This window comes from Anoplopoma fimbria, chromosome 12, assembly GCF_027596085.1.
Source record: "Anoplopoma fimbria isolate UVic2021 breed Golden Eagle Sablefish chromosome 12, Afim_UVic_2022, whole genome shotgun sequence".
Classification (NCBI taxonomy): domain Eukaryota; kingdom Metazoa; phylum Chordata; class Actinopteri; order Perciformes; family Anoplopomatidae; genus Anoplopoma; species Anoplopoma fimbria.
In genome coordinates this window covers 925292-950366 of record NC_072460.1, presented here as the reverse complement: position 1 = coordinate 950366, position 25075 = coordinate 925292, and the positions used below count along the sequence as shown (strand labels likewise).

Genomic DNA, 25075 nt, shown 5'->3' with positions numbered 1-25075 from the left:
AAAGAATCTATTGTGATTCACAATTTAATTATGTTGCATGAATGAGGGACCAATAAAATACCCCCTAGTTATACAGCTACTTGAATGTCGCTGCAGTGGAAGAAAACAACACTAATTTGGAAGAAGGACTTTGCCTTGTTGGCAGACAGAAGTTAGCATAATCCTCTTTTTGAATGAAGAAAATTGACTATATCCTTTAATTTCCTATTTGAAACCAAAGGAGGCATTTGACATTCCATAAGCAGATTCTGAATTGGGTAAAGGATAAAAGTCACTGGAAAAGAAAAGAAGACATGGCAGTTTATCATCTAAAGTCTTAATGGTAAAAAGAGTGCACTTGAAAATACGACACTTTAAATCCAGTCGAAACTGCCAGTGCAAGCAGGAGATTATTAAGGTGACAGCATTTGATTTATATATATATATATAAAAGCTTGATGTTAAGGTATCAAAACATGAAGCTTTCATGATAAAAATAGACGTCTGTGTGGATGAAAGAGGCAGGCATCAAAGTTCAGTCCAGGTAGGATTACCATTAAAGCTTTGATACATCTGCAGTCTAGGCTTTCCCATCGTTTCCTCCATTACAGAATGAGTTCTGACATCATGGGCAGTGATACTTCAATCCAAGATAAATATCTTTGGAGGTAAATCCTCTAAATCTCTCTCACATTAACTGAACTTTTCTTTTTCCATTCCAGGATAAGTTTTGACAGGTGAGTTAGGAGACATGAGTATTAAACAGTATAACGTTGCAATAAGGAAAGTAAAAAAATATATTAAAAAAAGAATGTTCTGTCTGGTGCAAGTGAGACAATACCCTGGGAAGCCATGTGGAGACGTTGGTAAATGATTAATTGATTAAATATATTTTGCATCGTGACTACTAGTGTGCAACTATTCTTCCTTTACATTACGCAAGTGAGACAATAAAAATATTGGTCATTATAATTGTGTTACAAGCGAATAGGGTGACTTCTATAACTCCAGCTAAACATCCATGAAAGATAGTATGTCATTCTTCATCAAATTACTTTTAATAAATATTTCAATGGGATACTTTCTATCTTCTCACTCTTCTCTCCTTCCCATCTGTACCTTCTCATCCGTCTATACCCCGAGTATCACCTTCTTCCCTGTTTCCTCTCTCTCTTACACTCTCAGTTTTGGGCCAAGACATTCCTGCTAATCAGAGAGTCAGCAGAGTGAAACCACAGAGGTGTCTTTTCTGTTCTCGCATTATTCATATTCCTTCTGCCTCCATATGCCCTGCTGCACTCTGGTAATGAGGCTGAGTTACACACGCTGCATGCTTGTCTGTGTGTGTGTGTGTGTGTGTGTGTGTGTGTGTGTGTGTGTGTGTGTGTGTGTGTGTGTGTGTGTGTGTGTGTGTGTGTGTCTGTGTGTGTGTGTGTGTGTTGCCTTACACCATGTGTTTGTGTGTATAACAAGTTTGAATTACGGTGATGTGGTTGAGAGAACGTGACAGAGCTCCGCTGAGAGGCAGGAGGTAAACCAGGAGAAGGCTCTGTACTGTGTACAGTCAGCACAGCTGCACTACCACATACAGTAGTTTACTTTACTGATATGAAACTTTTCTACACCTCATTATTCATGGTCATATCACTGTTTCTGTTAAAGCAAACACAGTAGGCCAGAGCAACCACTTCTCCTAAGAATTACATCTGTACACAACTGTATCACATTAGCTAAATATATTTGAGGAAGGTGCCGTTACTTCCACATTATGTCTTTAGACAAAATGAATCCAAGACTCTTTAAACTTTTGTAGGAGATTATCCAGTAGTTTTCCCGGTGAGGTCACCATAATCACTGACTACTGTTCAATTGATAACTCTTATTCGATTAAGATGTGATTTAGGTACAGGCATGATAGTTTTTGATCTAAAAAGGAACACAGAGCTAAAACTAAGTCCTGCAAAAACAGTGTTGCTGCTGCTGCTGTGTTTTAAAACAAGTTTAGGTGTTCTTATTGTTAATCCAACAAAAATTACATTGTAGTGTTTGAAATTAATGTAATGATCAGTTTCAGCGTCAGTTCTAGATTTTTAACATGACATGTTTTTAAAGTACAGATTAAAATGTTTTTATTGGCTAAATCTGGCAGGTTTCTTGATATGTGTTGTTTCCCTGATAAATAAACACATAAATAAAGATAAATTATAATAAGTTGATTGAGATATGTCATGTTCAGGCTGGCTTTCGAAACAACTCTGAACTGCTGTATTTCAGAGGGACTTTTGAGTGTTTAATATCATGTCTCTATTTTTAAAGAACAAATGTCATCAGAATCTGGATCTTGCCTTTAATCCATTACCAAATAAAAGAAACAACAAACAATCCCAGACATCCAATTAATTAAATTGTTGATTTAGTTTACCAGCTTGTTTATATGGCTGAAATCAACAGAGACTATAGAAATATAAAACTGTGTGTCATCAGCAAACTAAAGTAGGACATCTTACATTTACTTATAGTGTTGCCAAGCAGAAGCGAGTTGTACTGGAAGTAATGTGGCCGTGGTAAGTACAGTATGTTGTTAAGTACAGTGAGGGTTTGGGTCAAAACATCTGCGTAAATTTGGGGTTAGAGTTGATGTGCAATCACTCACCACGCCTGGTCTTGGATAAGGGACCCTGCCTTCATAGGCCCCCCACTGGTAGTCAGGGCCCTCTTTATGAGCAAAGGGTCCATTGAAGGCTTCTCTGATGTCAGCCATACGGTAAACACACACGGCAAAGCCCTGGAAAACGTTACTGTGGAGGAGAGAGGGGAGATATACAGGTGAAAATTTCCTCAAATAACTTTATTAATTCTATTTTATATTTGACAGCAAATATTGAAAGATTGAGTTATATTTTTCAAGAAACAAGAACTATCCCCTTGAGTACCGTATACAGTTGATGATATATTGTTTTCATATCTGATAGTGTAGTTTTTTAACCATCAGGGGACACGACCAACTTATAAAATAGTAAAATTAATTACTTAGGCTTTAGCTGCTCTATAAGTCCGGACACACATTTCAACCTTCCAGTTAAGAAAACACACAATATTTAAACCACAACTGAAAACAACTGCTCTTTCTTGGATGTAGATAATATTAAGGTAAAATAAGGCCGAATATTTAATGTGTCGATAACCTGTAAACACATGAAGCTTCATGGGTATTCACCTGATGGTGCTGAAGATCGCAAAGACATCTGGGTTTCTCTCATCCTTGGTCCTCAGCAGGAAAACATCCTCTGTTTTGTATTTTCAAAAAAAAGGCCATTTAGTATGTGTGTTCTAACACATGAAGGACGACAGTAAAGTGTGTAAGCTTGTGCTCTAATGCATTTTGTGTTAGTTAAAGAGGACATGTGTTTGTAAATACTCTGAGCATATGTACATACAATTCTGCTGCATGCATGTAAAGGTATAGCCTTGTTAAAAAAGGTTTGTGCGTATCTCACCCAGTTGGTTGAAGTGTGTGTCGATGCCGTGAGGTCCTGGTACAGAGCAGACTAGTCTGGCTTTGATGAAGGTACTCCACTTGTTCACCAGCACTCTCTGGCCTCCAACATCATTCTGGCAGAAATCACATGACACACATCTTTAAAACACAGCTGCTTATTAACTTACATGTACACAGTCTCATTGTCCTGGCTCTGGATGCTCTAATATGCCTCAAAGAACGGCACTCAAGGATTGTCTCAATGGAAATTGTGTTTTTCTCTTCTCTCGACTATCTTTGGTAAGAGTGTGAATGACAGATATGTCATCCAATCACCTGCCATGTATTTTTTGAAATACCATGCCCTTTTCCAAATATATTCCAGTGATGGCTTCTCAGATGGTTCTGTGTAACAAACCATCTGGGGTGTCAGGTTAGGAAAAGAGGGTTGAGGAGGAATAACTACAATATGTGTTGGAAGGAGAGAGAAAGAGAGACAGATTGGGAGAAAGAGGAGTGAAAGAGGGGGAGATGAGGAAGAATTTTATAATTTGAAGGATTGAGTGGGATTTTGTCTGACAGTTTGCGCAAACTTTTCTGGCACAGTCGAACAGTCTCTAAGGAAATACACAGATTTGCGTATGTGTATATTTGCGTGTATTGTTCTATGCATACCTATATTATTGGATGATGCACACAGCACATATATATGGTTTTCCAAGACAAATCAACGTGTGAAAGAATGTGACAGAGAGTGAGCAGATGGGGATTACAGTCGGCCAATTCAACAGCTGCAGGGGTTTTTGGAAGGAGAAAGAATTTATATGATTCTGAATATCACGATGCCTTCATAGACCTTTTAGGAAATGTAAATATTTTATTATTCCAAAAGCCATTTGTCTTTTCCACGAGAGGGTTTGGAACTGTCAATACAATAAAACCATTATCTCCTGTCCTGGGAAGCAGAGATTTATTTGGGAGCATGTAGAAAAAGACCCCTAAATCAAACTGCGGTCTCTTTTTTAGCACACTTTTTCTCTCTATTTGTGTTGTCATACAACCCTCTTGCAGTTGACCTCAGTGGGAGTGGGAATCTATTCCTTGGACTGAAAGACCAGGTGGAGACTCAAAATTTAAGATCCCTAAATAATCTTCCAAGGAACAAGAAAGCCCCATGGACTCCCAGACTCTCCCAGATCCCAACCTCTTCTTCAAGTGAAAACACCCCCGCAGTTGTTTCATTCCTTGGAGTGGATACTTGTGTGGCCATAAGGAAGTGCATTATAGCTCACCTGACCAGATAATCTCTCAATCTTTCTGTGCACATCTGTATCTAACTACAGTCTTTAGTTTTTCCTGAGTGAGTCCCCGGAGAGGCAACTTTCTGTTGAGTTTCTCATGTGACGCCACAATACTCAAAAATCGCTACAAGTAAATGTATCTGCATACCAGTTGCCTGTTTCAATAGAGACATCATCATGTACTACATAATAAATGTGTTTGTATAGAGAATCTATAAAGCATCTCACCGCACACACTCGTCCGACACGTGTGTGTATGGCCCCCTCCCTGTCTCCGGCCTCCGTGGCCTTCTCAGTGAAGAAGAAATACACTTTATCGTTGTCTCTGTCATCGTTGTCCGGGATGAGGTGGGCTGCGATGAACTTTGGGTCTGCAGAGGAACACGTAATAATAATAATTTTGCTTAAATTTCAGCTAAAATTGAACATTAATATTCAGCACAACCGACCCTATCTTTCTCGGACTAAAACAATGTGGTCCTCCTCGTTTCCCTGCATGTTACTGAATGCTATGCACTGATAAAAATGTGATTATTGCCATCAGCCGTCAAATGGAACATAGCGGTAGATAGTTTATGTGTTTAAAACAGTTTTTAACAAAGTACATTACCCCGCATGTAACCATAGTCATTGTGCTTTTGCTTCATGCTATATTCTTGATTAACCCTCACGGGTTAAATGGACCTGATGATGAGTTTAAAAAGACTTAATATGATAAAAATAATACACTCGTAGGTGTCCTGATATGGAAAATAATGTAGTTTACTTTACATTGAGTCATTTCTATATTGATTGTAACAGGTTGGTAAAACAGTGAAAGATTACCGTGCAGAAGTTTCTGGTCTGTTTCTGTCCTCATGGTGGAGCGTCCTCCCATACTCCTGAAGATCACAGAATCCCTACCCAGGAAATCCGCCGTCAGTCCTGTATACAGCTCCCCACCTAGAGAGAGGTAAGACAGAGGTGGTGAGAGATGGAGATTAAGTTTAAGAGTTTAAGAAAGAGGTAGGGGAGGCAAAGAACGGATAAGTACGTCAGGAAAGAGGGGAAAAGGTGGAAGGGAATAGAGAAAAAGGAGAGTGAAAGGAGCAAATGTGAAGAAACAGCAGCAATGAAGGGAATGGGATAAAGAAAAAATGAAAACGGTGGCACAAAAGAAAAGATTAGGAAATCATGGATGACAGAGAAAAAAAATTGTGGTTCAGGCAAATGGAAAGGGAGGAAAAGAGGAAATATAACAAATCCAATATGCTGTAGAACACGAGTAATCTTAAACCAAAACCTGGACGCACTTTGTTCAGTACATCCTCCATTGAGACCAGCAAAAATTGATTTTCTTGCATAAAGATACAAAATCTTTCCTGTGGCACTTGGAAAAACCTTTAGCAACCTCAGCTTGGAGACAAAAATCCTGACAATATTGGTGAGACAATGAAGAATAATGAGGGACATATTTTTAGAAAAAGCCTATTTGTTTTATTTTCTACCCAGCACAGTGACCACTGTAGAAAACGGAATATCTGATTATAGACACTGATCTCAACGGGTCAATGTATCCTTATCTTATTTGGCTGCAATAATGGTAATAGGAATCCACACATACGTATTTACCTTACAAAAAGACACAAACACACAGTAATTGGGGATGACAGGGCCTGTTGAGCTTTGTGTATTTGGCAGAAGACTATCGGGTTGATAGCTGATGAATAGGACTTTCATCATCTTTTACTGTTTCATTCTTACATCTCTTCTGTTCATTTTCATCACACGCTGTAATATGTTGGTCAAGCTCTATTTGTATTCCTGTGTGTGTATTTTTGTCGCTGCTTGTATGTGTACTTTATCAGTTGTCTCATTATTTGTTTCTTATTTCACAGATTAGTTTCAAGGCTGAAGTACTTTAGAGAAAGAACTAAAATGGGACCCTTTTGCTTTTTTCACACTATCGATCTCTGATGAGAGAAAGTCATAGAGAAGTCAGTGGTCAAGGTCAGAGACAGACACCCTGAACATGGCAGACTCAGTCCTGTAACAGGAGCTTAAACTCCAGCTGTCTGATCATCTTACACAACGCCAACAGATCTGCAGAGTCAGCGTTTTCAACTTTCATGATGCTGAAACACATTCAAAATGTATCTATTTATCAGTCAGTCTTTCTACTAGAAACTTTTTAGGTCTAATGGCATTCCTGTGTATTGTTCTGTATCTACATTTCCACGTACAACCCTGCTGAAGTCCAAACTATTCAGTACTTGGCTATAATTAAATGATTTCCTGCCAAATCTGATGCTTTGTGGGATTAATTCTGTTGCTCAAAGCACCAAAAGCAGCTGCAGAGAGAGGAAGGTGGGATAGAGGGCTGCACACACACACACACACCTCCTGCCTCAGCGGCTCCCAGGATTGTCTGTCACTGGTATAAATCAGCGTTATTTCACAAGCTATATACCTAATGACATTCAGAGAGAAACACCCAGAACTGTTGAACCTATTCAGCACAGCTCCAGAATGTGTGCATGTGTAGAGTGTCAGAGCCAAAGAAGACTATGGGTGTTCTTTATGTGATGATTATTGGAAAACAAAGCAGAGATCTGTGCAGAGAGGTGACATGTGTAGATACAGACCTTCAGTGTTTGACATTTTAAATAGTTTGATGTGGCAGATAAAGAATAGCAAGCTACAAAAAGTCCAGTGTTATTATGACAGCTATGTCACAGCAGGTCAATTTGTGAAATGTGTTACTGTAAGGAACCTTTAACTGGTTATGACAGAGTCTCAATATAGAAGTGATGCCTTTATGACCTACATAAGTAAACAAGATCAGCAAGAATATAAGCTATCTCTATAACGCCATCATCAGGTCTGATTCCCCGCAAAATCAGACATTTACACTATTTAGGTTCACCAGAAAGCCTTTCAGCTCGGACAGACCCAAATTTGGTTTAGCTCCTCCTCCGGCCATGAGTAGAGCTTTGACTCGCCGTTCCAACGGTCACCGATGAGAGCCAACATCGACTCCATGCTACTAGAGGCCCAGGCCGTTTTGCTGGGCCCAGTGGAGGGAAGTGAGGCACAAGAGAACCAGATCCAGGACTAAATGGGGCAGACTGTTTGACCACAGTGACGCCCAAATCTACACAAAATGAAAGACTGGGATGGGGATACAGCTCCCATCTTTGATCTTATATCCTTAGTTTTTAGTTTCTCTCTGTTTTTTGTGGTATTTTCATCTTTATTTTGATAATTGACAGTGAATAGGAAGACATGAAACAAGAGAAAGGAGAAAATGTAACAGTTTTTTTAAATGAAATGGTATAAATATCGACCAAATTACCTTTGGAAACTGGTTCCATAACCATATTAGCTCCATAAAACACCTGAGGATTGTTAGAGAATTATAAATATAGACAAACCAACATAGGACATACCACTGAAGGTGCTAGCGAAGGGGAGGCTGGGGTCATGTGGAACTTTGCCTCTTCCATTCTCCACATTTGTAGGATCCATGGTGAACACATGCTGAGGAAGAAAGAGACACATGGAGGATTATAAGTCATTAATTCCAGCTTGTGGTTTTGTGAGATGAAATGTATCAAAACTGTTTTCAGTTTCAGACTATGTTTCCAATTTATTTCTCCTTCCTCTGAACTCGGTCTGAGAACTAGGACGCTGTCTGAGAGACAAGGAAATGCAGGACCAGTGCAATTGCCAGAGTTCAGAAAACGTTTCCCACATGGTTCCGAGTCCAGAACAGGGTAACAAAGGAAGACAAAGGACATAACACTGTCAGCAAATAAAGACTACACTTAAATTCCAATCTTTATCAACAAAAAATATTGTGACAGTTCATATGCGAACAGGTTTCATGACCATAAGGGCCCTAAAACTCACTCAACACATACTGTGCAGTACATGACCAAGAAAAAACACAGCATCAAATCATAAAGACAAGTAAAAAGTGCAAAGTCCCAAAATCCCTTCATGGATCTGCATTTAACGTCAAACTGAAGTCAAATTACTTTTTTCAGACTCCTTCAGTGAAGACGTAAGGAAGCAATTAAAATAACAGAGTGGTTCTTTCTTCGTCATCCACCAGTTAGTCAAGTTCACCTGACGAACACTGGCCACATCCTTGGATTGTGTGATTTTCCCGGTCAAAACAGGGTCACTGTGGACAAAAGACATTTTGTTCTTAGACTTTCTACTTCCACTTTAACGACATCAGTGTACCAGGCTGCTGGGTCTGATCAGTGAGAGTCCAAACGTAGTCGACTTTCAAAAATCAAAGGGGAATGCAAGGCGACAGGACCTACAGGGAGACGTCCTGTTTGACTCCACATCACTGATTTAAATGTCCTTACAGTGAACTCTGAGTGTGTTACTCTGTTCCTCTTATAGACAATGGAGTATTGTTATTGGGAGGGTGAGTCTTCCACTGAGCGGAGATCACAGGGGAGATGATGACATTGAAGTCAGCGGGATAAAAAGGTTATGAAACACAGTGGACAATAAGCACACCCACGCACATCAAGGTCTGTACGTGCACCAAAACACACTCACGCGTGGTGAACAGCACGGACGCGGCAAATTCACAGTCAGACACAGGATATAAGATTATACATACACTGGCATATCCAACAGGTCTCAGGAAATAGGTTGAGGCAGTTAATTTCTTATTTGATCCACATGTTGATTTTTGAATGTTCCTAAAAAGAAGTGAATGAGTTTTACAGGTATCAACGTGCACACGTACAGCCCACCAGCACACACAACCCTTATAAACATACTCACAATTCATTACATTTGAGATGATGAGGGTTAATTAAAAGGTTTACATCAATTTGATGTAAGGGGGTTTCTGTTGTCATTTACAATTTTCTTCATGCACGCTATGATTATGTATTAATTTTTTCTAAAATTGGACCACATGTTTGTTTCAAAGTTGGAAATGCACCATTTGAATTAAAGCGATGTTTATAGAGAGCTCACGCTGCCAGCAGAATATGATGGCTTTTGCACAAATACGATTGTTTTGATTATCATACAGATAGCGAACCTTTTTCCTGCTTTTTTCCATCTATCTCAATCTGTCTTGAATTTCTGCTCTTATTTCCATCTGTTTTCTGCTTTTGTGTCATTCTCTGTCTTTTAGTTTACTCGTTAGTCATTCTTATTCTTTCAGCACCTCTTTTACTCTTTTGTTACTGAAGTAAAGGTCACTGGGTCACTGTGCTCCCCTTCTGAGTGTGTGTGCATGTGATGTGAGTGTGTGCTTGTGCACTTCTGTGTCCAGTTTTCCACTGAGCACTTGTGCATCGTATACGTTCAACAGACTGAGCAGTTTGGGGGTTGTGTGTGTGTTATCTTATTGTGATCCGGAGGAATGGTGTGGCTGCCTGTGCAGCTGATTAGACTGTCAGAGTCACTTTGGCCAAACTCTGCCCAGATAAATACACACAAGTGCTGCGATACACAGAGAGAAGACATCCGGGCCACTTTGTACTCAGCTGGGCCAAGCAAAATACATCAGGACCGCTTTTACCAAACCATTTAGACAAGTGACTATTGACACACACACATTGGTATCATTTGTATCTTGTGAGAAACTTGATTTACTTTTCTCATTCATAGGCTTCTACCTGTTTAATATATATCCATTATAAAACCTTACCATTTAAAAATCTCTATAAACATATTCAGCACTCATATGCTGAATATGTAGGCAGTGAGGACAAGATTTTGGTTTTGTTATGGAAGCGTTCTGGTTTCAATTTGTGGTCCAAGTAGTATTGACCAATCAGGTCGAGCAGGATTGGTTGAATGCAGATAAACAGTCCTTGTGGAGAGCAAAAGAGGAGGTGGTGATGATTTAGATTTTTATTGGTTCAAAAGTAGCTTGTAAACTTGTGAAACAATCTGGTCGTATATAAAGTCTCTCAGTTCCAACTCCAGTCTTTCATCTCAAGTTAGTTAAACTGTAAACAATGAGCAATGAACGGAAAATAAAGTCTTGGCCCAGATATCCGCTAGCCACATGGGAACCCCCGAAATATAGTCCCTAACCCACAGAGGCTTATTGCCGTCAGACCAGTAGTCGATGGGTTCAGAGACTGGGTCCAGATTTCAAAATCAAAACCTAATGCTGGCTACAATCGTGACCCTAAATCAGCTTCCTTAAAGTGAGATAGAATAGCACACTTCTCCTCTTACAAATGAAAAGTTTAAATTTATTAGCCATTAAAAATGCTCAATTTAATACACCCAGGGGTTTTCCTGCTACAGCCTGACCAAGTCTGGTATGACCATTAGCTTATTGGTTCTAACGTTACCACTACTCTCTACATGTGCTAGGGTTACGCCATGTTTTAGCGTTTAGCATAACCACATTATTGTCATTTTTTGCCACAGTGGTCGCTGCTCAGAAAAGTTACAGTCTCCTTTTAAAGGAGCAATCCACCCTAAAACATAAAAGCAACTGCTTAAAGGTTACCGGGGGTTTGGCATCAGTTACAAAGAAGCAAAGAGCTTCTTTTGAATTATTTCCAGGTTCACCATTTTTGAAACAATATGAAGTCATACAGAGAGAAATCCAATTTAGAACTGTCATATATGGCAATTTCCCCACTTGTAGTGGCCTAAATGGACAATATGCAATGCAGCCACAAGACAAAGTTGCATTTATACATAAAACCCTTGACGCTCACGTGCTCTTATAAGTGAGATTTGTCAAACCACTGACTGCATACAACCTGTCCAGAAGTGTCTTTGTGTTTAAAAGGATTCAATACATTTAAAGACGTAACTACCAAAAGTCATAGCAGGTAGGAAACCAAGACTTTACCTTAGTTGCCAGTAAATTCTTGTTTTCCCACCCTACTAAAAAGTAACTATTAGGATACAACGAACACAACATGTTACAATGCTTCAACTCTGTTACAAGACATTAAACATCAAGCAGTTACAAGTACCACAGGGATTTTCTTTTGAGTGAGTCGGCAGAACTGGCTCCTTGATCGCTCTTCATTGACTTTCTGTCTTTGTAACAAATAATCCAGTGCACGAACCACCGAGCCACAGAACATCTTCTTGGCTGCTTCCCTCCCTGCTCTCTTCCTCTGTATTATTTTTACTGCATTGAACAAAGCAGACATCCACCTTTTGTACTCCCAGCTCCTTTTAGCCCGTCATCTTCTTCTCCATCTCCCTCCCCTCTTGTCCTCCCTCACTGTTCATGTTTTGATGAAGAAAAGATTGATGCTACATGAGTGCATGCACTTCTGAACCAGGGCTGCCCTTTTAAAGTGAATGATTCTAAACAACTGTCAAAGGGTCCCAGCTTTTATCTTTGAATCCTCAAAAAAATAAAAATAAAATAATCCAAATTTACAATTTACTGTTTAAAACTGAGACGAGAAGTTTAAAAAATGTTCACTGTAAATAAGTGTAGCCAAGTTTGGACTCACTTCAAGCATCTTAATGCAACAGATCCCATTAGTAATGCTGTTGTATTTGGCCATTTCCTCCTGTACAGTCAAATAATGGCTAATACTTTCACACATTACTTTATCTCCAGTGTGTGGGGCTTGGATCCAAAGGCAAATAAATGGATGATTTATAAGCAATTTATTTTTGATTATGCTTTAAATCTTTATAGTCTTAATGCAATAGCTTATTTCTCCAAAGGAGTTTTCCATGATGTGTAGCTCTCACTAAGGTCATCAGGGAACTCTGCCATCATGGTGAGAGGAAGTGGCTTACTCAGCGAGTTACCATGTGAGTGCCAAAAAGCAGAACTGCGAAGTAAAAGTGGGCTTTTACTGAAAAATGGAGCATGTGAACTGCTTTAGTCTACAAGTCTAAAATGTTGAGAGGGCCTGTGTGCTATTTCTGTGTTCAGCTTTGAATTTTTTTTTCAATCTGTCAGTTGTTGTATAATAAATAAATAAATATCTGCTTCCCCGTGTGTTTTTCAATCCGTGTGTCTTTCTGCACATTTGCTTCTATATATTTAGGTTTATGCCTGACTGCGTGTCTGTCATCATGTTTGTGTGTGTTTCTGTCTGTCTCTCAAAAATGTATATGCTCAAGTTTGTGTCATGTGTTTTGTTTGGCTGTGTGTGTGTGTTTGTGTGTGTATTCATGCTTGTGTGGGCGTGTGGGGTCTTGTCCTCTGTATGGCGTCACTGTAATATGGTGGTTTATTTTCACATCTAGGCCACTGCTCAGGCAGCTGTGTCACTCACCATGGGCGCTCCAGTTTGTGTGTGTGTGTGTGTGTGTGTGTGTGTGTGTGTGTGTGTGTGTGTGTGTGTGTGTGTGTGTGTGTGTGTGTGTGTGTGTGTGTGTGTGTGTGTGTGTGTGTGTGTGTGTGAGTGTGGAACAAAGAAGGAGGGAGGCAGAAGCACATAGACCCAAGACAGATTCAAAGTTCATATTTCAGCGTAAGTAAAATGAACACCATGTGGTGAATATTAATTAAAAAATTACTTTCACACTCGAATAAAGACGATAAAGAAATGGCTACACATCTGTTGGATAATTGTAGACATTCTGTTAGCTGTTTGCGGTCTGAAATGTTAATCTCTTAAAGACCTCCCAGAAATATGAAAACTACTGACGCTCCTTTTCATCATGACTGCACGTCAATTGGTTGGAAATACGCAAATTTTGATTAATGTATTTCTTTGTTTTCATCTTTGGATGGAAGCATGAAATATATTCAAGATTAGCTGATACTAGAGAACAGCTCCAAGACTAAGACATTTTTCAAAACACTGTTTGACAGTAGGGGAGCCTTTTTCTTCACTTCAACACAGCCGATGTAAAATGAGCCTAATTCACATATTAAATGAAATTATACTGTATTTTTTCTCTATATTCATACGTTTTCCATGAATTTTGTGTGACCAATGGCAAAGGCCGAAACAGAGAAAAGCTGGCATGAGAAAGACAGAAAGAGTGTGTGTGTCTGTCTGCCCCTAACTGAGATGTAACACCTAAGGTCAAAGGTCATCCCACCCAGAGTCTGGTCCGAGGGCTTGCAGCCTCGCTTCCCTCGAGAGGTCAGACAAACAGACGGGTGTGTGTGTTCTCCACCAGTTAACGATTGGTTAAATAAATGGACAGGCTCCCTGTGGTGTCATCCATTCACACAGACACTCTGACTGGCTGAAAGGTCGCAGTTGTGGTCGGAGTGATGGAGGGATACACACACACTCAAATACACACACCAGTACACACAAGCAGGACGGCAACTGGTATCTAAACATCAGTCGGGACGGCTGCGGTGGTCTGAGCTCTAACACACTTACAGCTGACACAACCTGGGAGTCATTTCATGCACACATGGACAGCACAGACACGAACACACTACCTCTATCATAAGCACAGTCCCTGGGGTAATTTAAACAAATGCAGCAATGTTTGGGGAAAAGCGGCACTACCATCCCCATCATAAACTAGTGAACAACTGATTGAGAATCCTTTATTCATAAAGATTGTGAGTTGCTTCAAACTGCGCATTTCATTCTCGTCCTTTCCTTCTGTAGATACAGACATTTGGGATTACGGTCCATCGCAGGACTAAAAATGTAGAAAAGTCAGGATCATTTTGTGCTTTTTAGCTGAATCACTGCAACATAACACAAATACAGACAGGGTTGGATTGGTTAGTTCAACTACTGTGTTCCCAGCAGGTCTGAGGATTCAGCCTGGTCTCATTCCCAGGTTGTCAAATACCAACGCTTGGGCAGTTGCCCTCTACGTTTTGATACCAAGGCTAGAGGCAACGGTTAGTCAGACAAAAGGGGCATTAAAGTATTTCCAATAAGAGCAACAGAGCAACAGAGGTAGTATCTACAGAGAGAAGTCCTCCACGGGCGGAGTGAGGCGGGGTTCATGGATTTCACAAACAGGCCTTTCAATCAGGGGACCAGCGTGACTTTACTGACGTAATGTCACATTGATGTTCTGTAGCGTGAGGCCACTGTGTCACATGACATTTCTGTACTTCTGCATCTTTTACATAATGTTACAAGTGTACATATTTTAAGCCAAACCATGACGTTTATTCAAACCTAGGTCTTTTTTTTGCCTAAACCCTTACCACTACGTTTCACAGCGTTAACCATGTGTTACAACGTTAACCGCAACTGTTGGGAACCTGCAGCTTCAAGATACTAGTCAAGAATAGTGACAAGTAGACATGTAGAGATGAGATCATGTCGGAGGATTCATACAGGTGACTTACTTTTCAAAACATGGCTGTTCTGTCCTTTAGCCCAGTTCTACCCTTTAAGGATTTTCCTTATTCTCAACCATTCAGACTGCTGTACTGCGTATTGTAACTGGGCATAAAGTTATCAGCATGAGCCGAGGAAAACGTGTTCATGATGTGCCATTAAACCTGTGGTCCAAAAACCACACAGAGGATGACAGATTGAGAGGGAGGCAGAAAATGACGCAGAGGAGAGCACACACACTGTGACGAGCAACCTAATCTGCACGAAGTAAAAAAAAAAGACTGCACCTTCTGTACTTTATGTTCACACAGTCCACCACACACGCTCTTCTCACTAAAAGGTTGGCAGTCTCCCACCCTAATGTCTCACTTCCCTTTCCTGAGTTCTTTGCCAACATCCAGCTTCCCCTCTCTCCTCATGCCCCTTTAACCCTCTCCTGCTGGGCCAGGCAGGGCGGCACACTGGGCTGCGATCTGGAGGACCGCCCTGAAACAGCGAGCTACGAGTCCGTCTTAATGGCTCCATTCATTGATTCCTGTCTTTCAAATGGCTCCAGGAGCAAGTATCTGCCGAGGGTCCGACTGAGCTAAGTGGCTGTGTAGAGAGCCAGCCTGTGCGGTTGAAAAGACGTATAGAGGACCCGACACTGCAGCTGAGTAGCGCTACAGAAAGACTCATGGCTCACTCTTACCCTTGAACCCCGGGGATCTGAGCTCAGAGCAGTCTGAGTCAAGTTTTGGCACCAACCATATTTGTTCCTTTAACAGGATTGCTTAGGGACCACCCATTGATTCCCTTATCATATCATATGCAGAGTACTTCATATGTATTATGATACAGTGGCATCCTGTCACTATGCTACAATAATAATGCAGACATTTCTTCATGACTTGTTCATACTGTGAACTAGTTAGACAGCCATTCCTCGGAAATCAGCTTTCACTTTAGTCAGCATTAATGTACTTGACCAACGTTGTGTTGCTGTAACACTTTGATTTAACCTAATACTTAATGTAATCCTAAAAACCTAACCACAAGTGTTTGTGGTTTCCCAGCCCTGAAGTATATGCCATGCGCAGCGTTTCTTTCTTTTTCACATAACGCTAAATGTCTTTGTGTAATGTAAAATAATTTCATGGTATGCCGAATCCACAGAAAATGATCATCAAACTTAGTTTTTAAACCACCCACTGTTTGGGCCTTCAGGTCTGCATGTTTGCTGTGTAGTCCAGTGTTCCAGCTCAAACCAATAAACCAAAAATCCATTTAGGTTTCTATGCACTTCACTGAACCAACACCAAAAGACAAAAAGACAAAGTTAGTAACTATCTGGTGAGCACAGTGGAGCATTTTGCAGCTAAAAAGCCAAATATTGTGTTCTTTGGTTTGGTGGAGACCAAACCAGAGCTAAAATGAGAGTGAATATTGAACCTGCTTTCATCAGGTTTATGGATACATTATCACACTGTTAGTTGTGATTTAAATTCATAGTTTCCAAAACCAGTTTGTGACTGATAATAAGTAACACTTTCTCAGGAGTGACAGTAGAACTCAACTTCTAGTCAGTTGATGTCAAGGTAAACTGCTCAGTCCAAACTGAACAGTCTCTCTAGTAGCTACACAGTTCGTAAAAAGTGAATATAATTTACAGTTCCAAAATTGTCCTAAAAGAAATGGAGACAGAATATTTCAGCAATACTTCAGCATGCATGCAATAAAATAAAGGTCCTAAACAATTGTAACAGTTGTAAATCACATAGTTTTCCTCAAAAAACACCAACTGGAAAACAGTTTCTGTGTATGCATTTCTCTGGCTGTGTATGTGTGCGCGGTTTTTGTGCATGACTGATTTACCGAGACCTTCTCCCTCCCACGATACTTTGTGGGCCCCCACAGTTCCCTCCAGCAGTCGCCCCTCTGACACACACACACACACCCTGTATACACACTGCCTATCTTCACCCGGCTTACCTCTCCTCTGTGCCCCACGTAGATGAAGGCACACATGGGCTGGAAGGCACCGGTGCCACAGGCCAGGAGGTGGGTGCGGTTGTAGGGCTGCAGGAGGCGAACAAAGTTGGCACACTCCGTCTGCAAAACACAGGTACATACACACTGATTAAAAACTTGCATCACAAAGAAATGTGGAAAACGGTATAATATAACATATGTTATGTACAAATTGCTTTATCTATTATTAATCATAAAATAACAAGATAGACCAATGTTTATTAACATGTTTGCTCTTTAAGTAAATGAATCTGGAGTTTGGCCCACATCCTCTATCACCACTCAATTAAAATACCTGTTTGCACCTCAGCTCATAAACTTTGTTTTTACCCAACGCCATTTTACTCCTGCACATGTGCCACTCTCAGAGATTGGAAAGAAGAGAGATGGCTCACTCCTTAAGTACTTCAATCATTAGCTCTGGAAAAAACAATGAATACCACTTGTTCAATCAAGTAAATTGCTAGATTTAATAGCCCAATGTTTCATTTTACTTTCCTCGGGGCAATAGGGCAATCCTTATTGTGGAGCCCTGCCAGGATGTAAACTTTCACTCTTGCATGCGTGTTACACACACATACTGTACTGCACACACACAAACACACGCACAGGGAAGGGCCCTTAATTAAATCAAATAACACAGTGCAATGTCACCTGACATCCAAATGCAGATAAGTTCATTTTCAGGGTACTGAAGAGAAACAAAATGATTACTCAACATGGCTTATTGATCCCACATGTTTGTAATAAGGGCCAAGAACAGAGCTTTATTAGATGAAATGTGATATCCTCAAGGTCCCATAGGACTCCTATCTCTGATTTTGGATTTCAGCCAACGTGACATGCTGATATTGAAGAACAAGTTGCATCACATCGGGTCAAAGGAACATTGTCAAGATTGGTAAAGCATCAGAAAAGGGATAATTGTCATGTGAGATATGAGTTTTGGGTCATAACGGATATGAAGACACCAACAATAACGCTGAGTTTCATTTTGATAAAGTCGCTGAACTCCCTAACTTACTCAACTGCTGTGTGTGCAGAGCTAAAGCTGGAGACAGAAGGCCTGAAATGGAAACAAAGATATTTAAGTGGACAATGTCAAAAGGGCAGACACTCAAACATACATGAGAGAACAAAAGAAGTGGTGACTGAGGAAACAAGTATCAAGACATTTCTGTAATACACAGAGGTCCAGAGGAAGCAGAGGGCATGACTACTTCCTGTCTGGAACAGAAGCAGCGTAGGAAGGGATCAGCCGGGCTGCATTCGCTCAAGTTGACGAGGTCAAACTCATATCATGCACGATGAGCGTCTGGTGTGTCTGTGTTCGAAATGTATGCATGCATGGTGTTAAATGAGTTCCAAGTGCATCTGTGCATGGTTCTTTGCCTTATGAGCATGTCTGTGTTGTTTGGTAGTTCCTGATTTATACACATGTGTGATAATGAGTCTAGGAAATCTGTCATTTTGTGTGTGGCCCACGTCCCCTCTCAAACTTGCGATCAGACACTCAAACATTTTCTCGAGTGCTTTGGGACGCTGCAGACCTGATGTAAACCATGTCACTGCAGTACAGGAGATAGTTTACATCATCATGTTGCCCTTTCCTGCTAGCTCATTTCTCTCCCCAAACAAGTAATAAACTAAACAGAATCGCTTGTCTTAAGAAAGCTTTTCATCTCATGCTTTTAAATCTCAATTTGCGGTTAAGTACTTCATCTATACAAAAGAAGGAGCAGCTGGAATGTTTCTATTGAGGAAGAAGGAGTATCATAAACCAAATCTGACATGTTGTTCCTGTTAAATTATTAATCCCCAAGTAGAATTGGATGGCTTTACTCGTGTCAAACCAACCTACTGGAATCATCTCCTGGACACATTATGTCTCTATGTCATTAAAAAAGATATATAAGAAGTGGAGAACTAGGAGAGCGTAACGAGTGTATTGAGAATGAACAGAAATGTGTCTCTCCTATGTTTCCATTCTACTACTCAGGGACTCATCTCAGAGATCTGTGTGGCCAAGGAGAGCAAAGAGGGGAATGAAATGTTGAAACGAGGAAATATGTCTCTGCTCTCCCACCCTGGGATCTGGGGTTTTAAGTATCTGTGTGGACTTACTGAGATTAAGTGGCAATAAAGGGAGTGGTGTAAAACAGAAAATGAAGTGGTTTGATTACTAAATCTGGTTTTGTCTCACTGGGAGATTTCAGGGAGTGGTCTCAACATCCAGCCAGCATTTATTCACTGCATAAATGGCCAGGGTCAGGCTATTTGGTGGACACAAAAGCTCACAATGTTCATGTATTAACCTTTGATTATCAATGGGAGGTCGGCTGACCACAATTGCTCCTTCCCAGCAATATCAAGCTGCTGCTTCACTTCAACTTTTAAACTGACCGCGGAAACCACAGCTTTGTGTCTTGGGGGTTGAAAAAGGGTATGTATAGAAATTATAACATCAAATTATTACTGCATTTGCTCTGAGACATATGTATAATTAACGTAAACAAACAAGAACATTGCCAAGACCTCTGGCAGCCTCTCCCGGCCTTGACAATTTGCAACACTCAGCCTGATTTCTCATGGGGTATGGTGATTTTGGAGAGTACAATAGGAGGACATTGTGGTTCCAAAGAAAGCTAAAGATTTCAAAGTTCAACGGCAGATAAAGGTGTAAAACAACAACAGCAAAATCACACCCTACACGTCCATTAACAGGTCAAACAATTGTTCTACTAGTTCAGGAACCATAACCAGACCATTGGATCATGTTACATCTGACTACTTTGTGCCGAAGAAGCAGAGAGTTTGACTTCAGAGAGAAGGAGTGGAGACAAATGTCTTCTTCATGACAGAAAGAAACAGGTCTATATGGCAAAATGTGCTCTTTATTGTGAGAAATATGAGCAGTAACAGTACCACAGGCTACAAATCATTTTAATCATGCATGGTCTGATTTGTTTACCGTAAGTATAACACAGCATCATAATTTGGCGTGGACACCTTCATTTTTTTAAATATGCTACATCTAAATGCAGTCAAGAAATTTGATCCAGGAAAATGTTTCTCATATTTTTTCTTCTCCAAGTTTGTCCTGGGCAGGCCAATCATTTTCGACTTTCAACCTCTATGCCACCTAAATGCATGTTTTTTAAGGGATTTAAAGAAGTTTGCCAAATGAATGCAGTGATTTATTGCTGATTGACCCAAAAGGACTTAAAGGGAAAGATGGCATTATTGATGTTCCATGTCAAAAACAATTAACTATTAACTGGCAAGTATTATCTACACCTCTTACATTTTGCCGAATGCCGAACGATTTTTTGATTGAAATCTGAGTCCCCAATTCTGCTGTGCATCTCCAGAGTCGGAATCAGCAAGCAGGAGTAGAGGAAGTCTGGACAACGAAGAGCTGCTGCTTGGACAATTTTACTATATAGGACTTTACTTTCGTGGTCGTGGCCAGTCGATTATGTCCATGGAGCACAGTGGTAGAGCCAACATGGAGCTAACAGCAAAGCCAAACATGTTCTATGACGAGTGACCTGGGCACCGAGAGGCAGGTTTGGACATGAAGAGCAGTTTCCAGTATAAACAGCCAAAGTTCAGTGGAGACAAGTCGTATTCTGTAATACTAACAGGAAATTTGGACCAACACATTCACTCGCACACACACGTATGCAATTGTGCGAGACTACATTGAACAGGACCCCGAACACAAACACAACCACAGACACACACACACAAACACCGTTAAAGCAGTTCAAAGCCAGACAGCTGGCTGAACTAGCCTTTCAAAGTATTTGGTCTCAGCAGCTGTTTGATCCACAAAGAAACCAGTTTTCTATTCCCCTTTGACTTCTAGACAGCACCGAAAACATTCAGTCATGGCAAGAACTCTCTCCAAAGTGCGTGAGAGGATTTTTCCAAACATCCACCAGCCATCCCCAAACATTTAACCGATCAAATGTGAATGTTAGGATAAAATAAATCTTTCTGGCAGGCGTAAGAGCTGCAACCAACATCTACCAACATTTTGGCACCAAAAAGAGCAGGAGACAGACCACACATTATCTCTGTGTCTCTGTCCTCTGCAGCATCTTTTTCTCATTTATATAAAGGGGAGTTGCTGTATCTTCCAAAATATATACAACCGTTCAGTCCTGTAATACTCCACTGTTAACAGTAAAGTATACTTTCAGTTTTACAAATGCATGAGAATGAGATGGCATACAGTATACTGGCTGCTTCTGTCCCATCAAGGACTCAATACTTTAGGGAATTATATTCAGCTACCATGTGTAAGAAAAAAGTAGAAGTTTTAATTGTAGTGCTACTGCATAGTAGACTATGGTCTTATTATGCTTTTGTGAGAATATTTACTAAAATTGTAAATGACTATTTTTTTAATTATTATTTTTTTTTGTGCTTCTTTATAAAGTTACTCCAAAAAGTATTCCCATTCCAACCCTTACTCATCAGAGTGTTTTCTACTCTGCCCTTTACAATTGAGTTGTGGATAACTTTTAGCAACTAAACATAATATATTAAGGATAGGGAAACATTGAAAGAAACTAACATGTACAGTTTGTACGTCTAGACAGGACAGCCTCTCACTTTCCTGCACTCAGACACCAAATACCAAACACTACAGTCAAACAAAGTGGAACTGATCAAAGCTCTACTGCTAAAGCCAAACCATGTGGGAAGCCATATTACTGGCACCATCAAGCTTGTCATGACAGAATAAAGTGCGGAACTAAGCATTTGGACATTTCAAATAAATGAATGGAACCCTCACATGATAACACAATGCCTTGCTTGTTTTCTCAAAGCTGAATTGTTCACACACTAAAAATGCTGAACTTGCTATCCCTGCTACGATCCCTAATCTGCGCTAAAATAATAATTCATAAGAATTAGAAAAGGTGCAAATAACTTCCAGATCAGATAATCAGTCCTGTAAGCAGAAGATGCAGATAGATGCAGCAGAGAAATGTGTTAACAGCCAGAGCGAGACACTGCATGCTTGGCTGAAGTCACTGAGTGCCTCCCCTCAGCCTGTTATTTATTTGTCTGAGCTGTAATTAATGATGGTGAAGGTTATGAGGTTGTGACTCTGGGAGGAAACGCTATCAGTAAAAACATGTTTATGGTGGCAGACACTTGTCAGTAGAAGGCTGTGAAGACAGAGGCTTTCATTTAGAGAGATCTAAAGGACTGATTCACTTATTTTTCACTCACTTTTAATGTCAAGGCATGAGGACGGTCATGCAGCTGCGGTAGAGGACTGGAACTTTCTCTTTTTCTTTATGTCTCCGTCTCATATTTATGTCTTTTCTTTCTATCACCAAACACACAAACTCAAACACTAAAGTCCCAAAAAACAATGTGAAGACCTTTCAACCTTCAACCTCTACCACGTTTAGTCAAACTCAGTTATGTTTAACAGACGCAGACAGCAAACATAGGAGATGGATCGTACGTATATATGTGTGTGTGTGTGTGTGTGTGTGTGTGTGTGTGTGTGTGTGTGTGTGTGTGTGTGTGTGTGTGTGTGTGTGTGTGCGCCTCTTTTGCTTTGTAGATGCCAGTGGATACAGCAGCAATCCATCTTATTTGACAAGAAAAAAAACTCTGTAACATAGAGATATGTGAAGGAATGCAGAAAGATGTGTTTAACAAAAGCAGACAAACATCTCTATCTGTTACTCACACAATTTAACACACAAACTCTTTATGACTCCTTTGGCACAAGTAAGGTAGAGTTACACACTTTGTGTTTTAAGACCTGTCTGATAATGCATGTTGACTCCTCCTCTCCACCATGGATAGTACAGTAGCGCTCACGAGCGCACACACACACACCTAGCGTTATGTGAGCCTCACGCAGAGGAAACACCTAATAAAACTGATATAAGACACCCAAGACACACCTGCCACTTCAAACACAGAGAACATATAGCCTACCTATAGTCTCACACACACACACACACACACACACACACACACACACACACACACACACACACACACACACACACACACACACACACACACACACACACACACCTTCTAACCCGCTCCAGATGGCGGTGGCTGTCAGACTTCTTGTACCATGAGCACAAAAAGACAGAAAAAGTCCCAGTCATTTAAAAACTTATAAAAAGGTGTCTTCATCTTGTGTGTGTGTGTGTGTGTGTGTGTAAACCAGTAATTGGTGCCGGTTTATGTAGTCTGAGCTCCACTAAAGCCACAGAGAGCTACTTCTCCAACTGGGACCAAATTTAACAACATCCCAGTACATCAAAGAAAGGAGACAGTATTACAAAATGAATTTATTCATTCTTCTCCTTTCTTTCTGTGATTGTTTCTTTCCTATTTTACATCTTCTGTCCATTCTTCATTGCTTTCTTTCTTTGGTTATGTTGTCATATTTACTTAAACATAATGGTCCATAAATGCTACATGAATATGAATATCAGCTTTATTGATCATATATACATTGTTACATATACACACAAAATTTGCCTTCTGCATTTAACCCATCCCTGAGGAGCTGTGGGCTGCTAAGACGCATGCTAACATTTGGTAGTGCTAAGTACAGCTAATGTTGATGGGAATGCCATTACATTTTTATGCAATTAGTTATTAATCTCAATGAACAAATGCTGCATTCACGTGTAGAATCTGTAGGCATGGGGACAAGATTTGGCATCAAAGTGTTTGTTTTCCTTTTGTAGTCCAAGTAGAACTGACCAATCCTGTTCAAGTAGGCTTTGGTTGAATGCAGATGAAAAGGCAGGATTTAGATTTTTATTGGTTTAAAATCAGCTTGTAAAATCTTGTGTCTGAAGTTGCTTATGGGACTGTAAACAATGATCAGAAGAGAAGGTCTCGTCTGTGATCAGACTGATAGCCCATGGATTCAGAGGACAAATTCAATTTTGACGTGATGATGGCTCTAGGCAAAAGTTCAGGGATCACAAGAGTTAAATACAATTCTTCCAAAGGAGACATTTCACTCAAGACCACAAATGTGAACCCTTATTGTAGCGCCGAATCCCTTTCAAGAAATCACCAAGGTCGTCCTCTGTGGAGCATGAATGTCTGAACAAAAACTCATGGCTATCCACTCAGCAGTCCTTCAAATATTTCAGTCTTGACCACGGTGGTGGATCAACCTACAGTCTGGCATTGCAATCTCTGGAGCCACACCACAAGCATGGCTTAAAGTTCATTCCTAGAGCAGATGGACTACCTGCTCTATTTTTCAGGTCTTTTTTTCCTGTTTACGATGCTCTTATAACCGTCATTTTTCCCTCCTCATCTGCTGTCAAGTACAACGTACCTCATCCAGGCTAACAAACAGAAAGCTGAGTCAGCTTCTGAGGAGGGAAACGACTCAAGGTGCTGACACATTCCTGGACACTGGTTCCATTCATTCTACTTTTTCTAAGCTGAAATTCTACTCGGAAATGGTTTGTTTCTTTACATTAGTTGAGGTATTGGATTCAGAATCCCCCTCTCCTCTTTTCTCCTGTTGTAAACATGGTCATAATTACATGAACACTCTCATCCCTTTGTTTTTCTTCTCTCATATTCCCCTCTCGTCCTGAATGTAATACTTTACACTTCCCTTCCCATCTCCTTTTATTTTCCTTAATTCCATCTCCTTTTCCTCCCTCTGTTTTTCCAGTGCTCATTAAGAGAGGAAGACCTGCCTCAATTTTCCTCCTACACAGAACCAATAAGTTTATATTTACCTGCAACTATTGCTCTTCTGAAAGCGTTCTCTGTCCCAGGACCTCTCTGTCTTTGTCCTTTCTCTCTGTGTTAATGATTGGCCTTACTCAGACATCTTAAGAGTCATTAATATTCTCTAGTTTATTGTGGGAGCAACATGGCACTAATTTGTCTAAGTATGATTTTAACTGGACACTTAGTTTGTTATACTGTTGAAGGCACATTCTGCACTTTCCATTACATGTGCCATTTGGTGACTGTGAACAACTGAGAGCAGGTTGCAGCCAGAATCTCTGAAAGTGCATGCACCAACT

At 40.3% G+C, this 25075-nt stretch overlaps 1 protein-coding gene across 1 annotated transcript in view; it reads right to left on the bottom strand.

The window, feature by feature from the left end:
* The window catches only part of sema3bl (sema domain, immunoglobulin domain (Ig), short basic domain, secreted, (semaphorin) 3bl), a 56458-nt gene that overhangs the window by 6245 nt on the left and 25138 nt on the right, over positions 1–25075 (bottom strand). Inside the window, exons 4-10 of the mRNA XM_054609167.1 lie at positions 16971–17090; positions 8187–8277; positions 5584–5700; positions 4987–5129; positions 3477–3591; positions 3197–3266; positions 2633–2777 (exon numbers count right to left, since the gene is read on the bottom strand). Of these exons, the coding sequence (XP_054465142.1) occupies positions 2633–2777; positions 3197–3266; positions 3477–3591; positions 4987–5129; positions 5584–5700; positions 8187–8277; positions 16971–17090 (801 nt within the window). The remainder of the gene's footprint in view (positions 1–2632; positions 2778–3196; positions 3267–3476; positions 3592–4986; positions 5130–5583; positions 5701–8186; positions 8278–16970; positions 17091–25075) is intronic.